Source organism: Arachis ipaensis, chromosome B05 (assembly GCF_000816755.2).
Source record: "Arachis ipaensis cultivar K30076 chromosome B05, Araip1.1, whole genome shotgun sequence".
Taxonomy (NCBI): Eukaryota; Viridiplantae; Streptophyta; class Magnoliopsida; order Fabales; family Fabaceae; genus Arachis; species Arachis ipaensis.
In genome coordinates this window covers 142,719,662-142,727,215 of record NC_029789.2, presented here as the reverse complement: position 1 = coordinate 142,727,215, position 7,554 = coordinate 142,719,662, and the positions used below count along the sequence as shown (strand labels likewise).

Below are 7,554 nucleotides of genomic sequence, written 5' to 3'. Positions count from 1 at the left end.
TATAACATTCCTGTTAAAAATACTGGGGAGCACTATCAATTGCATCGACCACCAACGAACGAGGAAGGAAAACAATGCTGCTTTCTTTTTTATATTTTTTGGAGTTAATAATGCTGATTTGTTGTGTGCTGGAAAATCACATCTCCGTTTCTAACCTAAACTATACACTAGTTTCTTTCTTATCAGAGTTTTTAAGTCTTCAACTCTTCAAGGTTTGCTAAAAGTGAGTTATAGGATTCTCTTTTGCAAGTACACGTAGAGATAAAAACATTAAGCAAACGCATACATAAGGTGATAAGCAACCAAAATATAGAATAACATTAAGATAGAAGAATATCCAGTATTGGCTCACAATGACTATTTAAATGATCAAATCCACAAAGACAAGCACACATATACCACGACACAATAGAACACACTGCAACTAGACCCTTTATTTGAAATCAATGACATAAGCAATGAAACAGGAACACAATGCAATTAAAGCATGTCAATCTTCCTCTGACTCTGATTCCGCACTTTGAAGCCAATCAATGAAAGGTTTGGCATTCTTCCATATCTTAGAGTCCTTGTTAATGCCCTTCGTCCCAACTTGATACCACTGCAATACGTTCTCTTCCTCCAGTACATCAGCATCATACAGAGCCTTCAAAATAAGGGCAACTTCCTTCAGAGCACTGGAAGTAGACTTCATACAGAAAGCCTCAATTGCACCAAGCAACAGTAACTGTGATCCTTCCTCCATAGAGACTGCAGCGGCAAGGTAACTCTTCTTCTTGATCACTTCTTTTCCAAATCCTTTCTCGATGCCCTCAAATAAGGCCTCAAATAGAGCATTTGTCTTGTCTTGAGCAGATGCAGGAAGTGCTGCCAGATGAGACTGCAAATCCTTTGCCCCAACACCTTTATTCAGCATTGCCTTCAGTTCAACAAGTGTACTGTAGTTAGTTGAGTCACCATTTTGAGAACCATTGCTTGCCTTGGTTGCTGTTTTTCCATTCTTCTCCGGCTCATTTGTGGAGAGCATGACCATATCAGCTGTTACAGCACTTAGCTGTTCTTGAATGCGTTGGCGAGCAGCCTCTAGTGATGTATCTGTTTGCCATTGGATGTCATCATCATCTTCCTGAGAAGCATCTTCTTTCTCATCCACTTGACTGTGAGTAGGAGATATATGGTCATCGTCGGAGGCACTAGCTTTCTTCTTAGTGGATGGCTTTGTAGAGCCATCCTTCACAGTAGATGAGCCTTTCTTCTTAACCTCCTTTTTTATTTTCTTCTGCTCCTCATCAGCCATCTCACCTTCCTTCAATCTCTCCTTCTCAGCTCTTCTCATGGCCTTCTTGTCTTTGGATCCTTTCTTTGTTTCCGGAGGGTTCTTCAGAATAAACGTAGTCAGCTTGTCCCTCATATCCACATCCGACACAAAACCACAGGCAGCACATTTCAGCTGGATCATTTGGCTCTTGGTAATCAATATCTCCGTTTCGGGGTTTCCACAACCATAACATTGAACAAATTTCTTGATGAAGTTCTCAAGAAGGCCAGCAAGTTTTGCAGTGTCGTGCGCCCCATTAACATGAGAAGTACCAGATTTCTCATCAAACTTTGACTGGGCTCCAAGTTCACACCCAAAGTACTTGGTTGTGTAAGAGGCTGGCCTTGCCAATGCCTTGGCAATGTCAACCATATTGACAATATTTGTCTTGATGCCATTCCCTCTACCCTCGATTTTTGTAATCATTTTGGGCATCTTATACCTATAGAAGGCATCATCACTGTTTGCAGCACCAATGTTCTGTAAGGCCATGATGAAAAGTTGAAAAGATGGATAAACAAACAATTAGGTTGCAAAAGTTGGAATTCCAAGTATGATGACCAGTGGCTTGTTATCAGAGGGATCTTTGTGCAATCAGAGAAAGCTGCCAACAACGTACTTCCTGTTGTTGCCAGTGCAGCTCGCAATGCATACAGCTTGATCTTGTTGACAATGAGGGCTTATTCTTTTTTCTCGAAGAAGAAAAACGTTCTCCTAGCAATTCAATTGCTCCCAAATGGGTAATGGCCCGTTCAAACATGAAAGAGTTCAACGTGACACCTTCCACCTTGGAAACTGCTATCGCAGAATGCAGGAGTCCTATGCCAACATTAACAAGGCCAATATGCATAATGTCAATAATTAATACCTAAAGTATGTTGCTATCTCAACTCAATTTCCACTTTGCATAGCTCCAAACTATGGTTAACTTTTTCTCAACAGAACGGTTTGGTGCTAAGCAAAACGAAAGCCAAACATTCTATCAAACAGATAAGCCACAATAGATACTAATTATTAATATTAATTATTAACACAACTGCAAAGCAATTAACAAAAGAAACAAGCAATCATTATAATCTATACATGTTTTCATCGAATTAAAAAAAAAAAAACTAAACTAACTAGATAACATACAGATCGTTGAAATAGATAAATCGAGAAACATAAGACATGCTAAGAAGATTATTATTCTGAACCGAAACTGATCGCATCAAAGTCAATAACGTAAAGAGATGAATATTAATGATGATTATTGATGAATAATGACGGACTATGTGACTTCAATTAGATCTAGGCATAGGAAATAGAACGAAGAAAAACAGCGATGGAATTGAATGAAAAAGAGAGAGAAAGGGAACTAGGGTTACCTGCAAGGCTGAGGGGAGATCGAAGAGAGAGAGAGAGAGAGAAGAGAGAAGGGTTCAGAGAACAACGAAGAGAAGTTGCTGCCCCTCAAATCAATAAACAAAGAATGAATGTAACACACGCCTACGTCTCCTTTTTATAGGTCTCTCCGAGTTAACAACTTGATCTTTTTTCATCTTTATTTTTTTTAAAATCTTATAAAATCTTTATCATATCTATAAAAATCTTATCTTTAATATTGTGTAATTTAAAATTATCTTTAATATTTTTTTTTATCAAAAATAGGAAAATTCAAATCTACAATTTCTTAGATAGTTAGATGAATATGAAGAGATTATGTCATTTGAGTTATAACTCATTGACAAAATTATCTCTAATATGATCATATATGATCAAGTATTTGTATAATTTTTTACATAAAAATACATACAAATTACAATTATCGCGATTTAGTTAGGGGGTTTCAGGGTTTCACTTTAAATAACAATTAACAATTCAATTAGGATTGGATTTTTTCTATATGAAATTTAATGTCATAACAGCCCTAACAACTTAACTATGATAGTTACCCCCCACTTTATATTAGCTAAAATTAGTTACAATGCTTAAGGTCCAGTTTGGGTAAATAACTTAAATAAGTTCTTTTGGAAAAAGAGCTTAAAGCATAATGACTTTTATTAATAGTAGCTTATAAATAAGTTATTTTGTGTTTGGATTTTTAGTTATAAAAGTACTTATTTTGAAGTTATAGTGTTTGGATAAATAACTCAAAAAATAATTTTTTTTTTACAAAAGAGGATGAATATTAAAATAACGATGATAACAAATATTTTCCAATATTGAATGTTGATTTTACCTAATCTAATCACTAATATTGTGCATGATATGGTAGGTGAAAATAAAAAATAACTATAAAATGTGTCAATGTATATTTTGTTGCTGTTTTTTATTTTACTCCTATTAGAACTCCCTTCTCCTTTATTGAGGTCAAGAACTTGCTATAATTAACTATGAAAATAATAGCAAGCTATAAACTCACATGTGAAAAAAATAAAATTAAAACTAAAATTTCATACCACAGTTAAATACAAATTTAATAATAAAAAATAGAGTGATAAAATGGTAAAAAAATACTTAGAAGGAATATATGCAGTAGGTTGTTCTTCAGATGCAATATTGTCTGAAAATGAAAATGGTGGTAGAGGATCAATACTTTCATCAGATGAATCATTACGTGAAAATGATGGTGAGGTTTGGAACATTGCATGAGAATGATGGTGGAATGATGGTGGAAGGCCAATGCTTCTAGCAGACCTTGAGTGAAAATGGTGGTGAAGAGTCAATATTTTTCAGAGTAGATTTTTTTTGTTTTGAAATTAATTTAAAAAAAAAAAAAAGTGGTAGAATGACTTATCAAAAAGCCGAGAAGTCATATATTTCTACTTCTTCAAAAAGCTGTAAATTAACTTTTCGAGAAGTTAAAAGCTTTTTTTAAAATGGTGCCAAACACGTAAATTATGACTTTTCATAATCCAAAAGTAAAAAAAAGTAGCTTCTGCTACTTCCCAAACGGGCTCTAAAAGTTGAAGCTAAGTAGTTGAATTGATTAAGCAACTACTGACAATTAATCCATACTTTCGTATTTAATACCTTATTATGTCATTTAGTTTAAGGTTTTAACAAATCAAAAAAGCAAGATAAAACATCAACGGAAAGTTAAAAAAGTTTATGACTAATTGATTGTACTTATAAATATTTATGGCAATGAAGTTTCTTGCTTTGTTGGATAACTACATTAACTAACTCAAATTTATTAAATTTTGAGGGAACTTAACATCTAAGTTAATATAAAATAAAATAAAATAAAAACTCATAAAGTGACCATCATCATGGTATAAAGGGTGAGGGTGTATACTTTAAATTACAGACACAAAAAAAATTTATGCCAAGTTGAGAAGCTCACTTCCTAAAGAGAATCACAGATGTTGAAAGTTTCTTATACATAATAAATCATACAAAAAATGGACAAAGAAGAAAAAATAATTTGACTAAAAGAAAATGAATCAATTTTCCTAAACAACTTTGTGTGTGACAAAACCATGTCTCATAATTTCTTTAGCTTCTGGCCCCTCAGTCCATTCCAAAAAGCAGCTGCAGTTACTACCTTTTTTCCTGGAAGTTGAAGTTCCAACACCTGAAGGGTACAACATCACTGAATTCAGAATGAAGATGTTGAATTTGAGGGTATAATTGATTGCAGACACAAAGATATGCTAAATTTGTGTGAAAAAGTGCATTTTCATATTATAAAACAGCAGTATTTCCTCAATGCTTGTTAATCATGAAATGAAGAAAAGAACATTACAGTATCTTCAGAAGTTTCAATATATAAATACAGAATTACTAAATTAGAGAGATTCTGTGTTGAGACATTACCATTACAACCAACACTAATTGTTATTGTAAAGTGTATATTGTTTTTATTAGTCTTAAGATGCAACATAGTGCAATATGACTGAAATTTCATCAAATAGCAACTTTTTTATCAGCGCTCATGAATGAACTATACTAAATATTGCATTGCGATTTTCCTATTAAAGAAGATATAAAGTAAACCAGCTTCGGCTAAGAAACTTCAATCATGATTGCGAGACATACCTCAAGGTTGGTGCCCTTTCCACATGGAAACACCAATGCCCCCTCGACAAATGCAATGTCATCTGCTTCATTGGACGGTACGCTTTCGTGACTGCGAACTCGGGTGGTTATAATTTTCATATCCAAAGTTTTCTGTTCACCATTTTTCTCCACTACTTGAACTTTCGCTCTTGTTCCCGGCCATCCTGAAAACGCACGAACCTAAAATTGTTTTATGTCACAACTGCAACAGTTCAATTAAGATCATGAAGTTTACCTTATTATGTAGAACCGATGCTTCTTGATCAAAGACTAGCCACGACTCATCTTGGCTTATCTGCATAAAGTAGCAAAACCAGAATAAGAGGGATATCTTATATGCAACATCAAAATAAAGCCGATGAATCCTATATTATCTGATATAATATCGATGGGACAACTCATATCTATTTCGGACCAAGTAACAGAAGCAGGACTAACACTACCTTTGGAGCCAGTGTAGCCTTGGAATGATCTTGAGGTTGTGCATTAACACTTGCTGATCCATCAAATATAGAAGGAAGTTCCCTAATCAGAAGTTCGGAACCTGTTTCATCAAATGAAGATATGAATTCATTCGGTAACCAAAACTTGCAAATGTCTGAATAAGAATAATTACTACAGCATAGGAAAAATGATCAGTGGAATGCAAAGCATAACTTGCCTTTATAAAAGAGGAGCTCAAGCAAATTGGGTGCCTACATAGATATCTAAAGATTTGTCAAAAGCAAGGAGAAAAAAAGCAGTAGCTGCCTTGTACCACAATGACTGGACAAAAACAATACAGCTACAAATAGGAACAACATGAAAATATTACAGTGTACTTTTTGTATATATGTTTGTGTATTTCTGTCAATATAAACTTAGCAAATTTCATCAGTAGAAAATGTGAAGGCCTAAATAAAACTTACTATATGTTCTGATTTAATATGGTAAAAGAGCAAATAACCAATACCATGAACATAATATGCACCAGCATCCAGTATTTCTCACTGAAACCAACTGCTAAAGCTCTCAAAACAACTAGGCCTAAAGATATTAAATATAAGGGCATTAATCTTTTCCATAGATAAAGTAATAAGCTCATGGCATCACATTGACAACTTTTGTAGCACAAAGAGAAGCCAGAAAATCATACCTTTATTTGATCATCAACTTCAACGGTTTCGCTAGCAATAATAGGTCCAGCATCCAGTTCACGGACAGTGAATGCTAATGATACTCCAGTTTCTTTAACACCATCCTAGTACAAAGACAACACGTAGAACCAAAAACAGATTTTGTGAAATAAAGGAAGTAATTGCATTCGGAACTTGAGGATTGAACAAAATTGACACAAAGAAAAACCTGTAATGCTCTTTGAACAGGTGCAGCACCACGATACAGTGGCAACAGGCTAGGATGAATATTGACAGTTCCTGAGATATTTGCAAGTGTAATTCAGAAACACTTATATTTATCAGACCTCAAATCCATTCAATGTCAGCTATAAATTGTTCAAGTAACTTTATTTTGGACGTTTCCCAATTAAAATGTACAGAGAGGTTCATGATCTACAAATTACTGGTAAATTGGTATCACAAACATCAAGTCTTATAACTTAACAAAGCCTTTTCCGGGGTCGGCTACATGGATCAAAGACATCATTGCATCGTGTCCATGCATTGGGATACAACGAAATTTTACATTGGCTATCACAGGCCTAACAACCCTAGCACCGTACATAGATCCAAAGACGTTATTCTGTCATGTCCATGCATTGGAATGCGACATAGTTTTACGTTAGCTGTCGCAACTCGCAAGCTTAACAATCCTACTCATTCATCAGGGCTTGGGACCGGCCTATGTAAACATAGACTGGGTAGAATCAAGTCTTATACACCAAAAAAAAGTGCCAGGAATCCTAATAATTTAACAATTAAACGCAAATTGAAATGGCCCATGGAGCTAATAACTCATACTCATAATCAGACACAAAATAAAGTCAATGACACCATGGCAGCAGCAAATAAATTAAAATAAAAGAAAAAAACAAACCCAATGCCGGAATATCTAGAAACTTGGTAGGCAAAATGTTCCCATACGCGGCGGTAACACATAACTCCGGCTGTAAAGCTTTCAAATTCGACAAGAAAGCATCCTGTATTAAAGTAATAAACAATGCCTAATTATTTTGGAAAAAAAAACGGAGCAAT

The 7,554-nt window shown here is 34.6% G+C and overlaps 2 protein-coding genes across 2 annotated transcripts in view; both read right to left on the bottom strand.

Moving 5' to 3' along the window:
* Positions 293–2,852, bottom strand: LOC107644567 (eukaryotic translation initiation factor 5). Its single transcript, XM_016348455.2, has 2 exons — positions 2,686–2,852; positions 293–2,137 (listed from the first exon to the last, which is right to left on the bottom strand). Exon 2 carries the CDS (start codon positions 1,808–1,810, stop codon positions 491–493), a length of 1,320 nt encoding a protein of 439 aa, XP_016203941.1. The 5' UTR covers positions 1,811–2,137; positions 2,686–2,852; the 3' UTR covers positions 293–490.
* LOC107641389 (methionyl-tRNA formyltransferase) overlaps positions 4,522–7,554 on the bottom strand; it is a 3,454-nt gene continuing 421 nt past the window's right edge. Inside the window, 8 exon segments of the mRNA XM_021103055.1 lie at positions 4,522–4,877; positions 5,342–5,542; positions 5,598–5,657; positions 5,806–5,906; positions 6,024–6,057; positions 6,498–6,602; positions 6,707–6,777; positions 7,397–7,554. The exon segment at positions 7,397–7,554 is cut by the window's right edge and continues 113 nt beyond it. Of these exon segments, the coding sequence (XP_020958714.1) occupies positions 4,788–4,877; positions 5,342–5,542; positions 5,598–5,657; positions 5,806–5,906; positions 6,024–6,057; positions 6,498–6,602; positions 6,707–6,777; positions 7,397–7,554 (820 nt within the window). The 3' untranslated portion in view covers positions 4,522–4,787.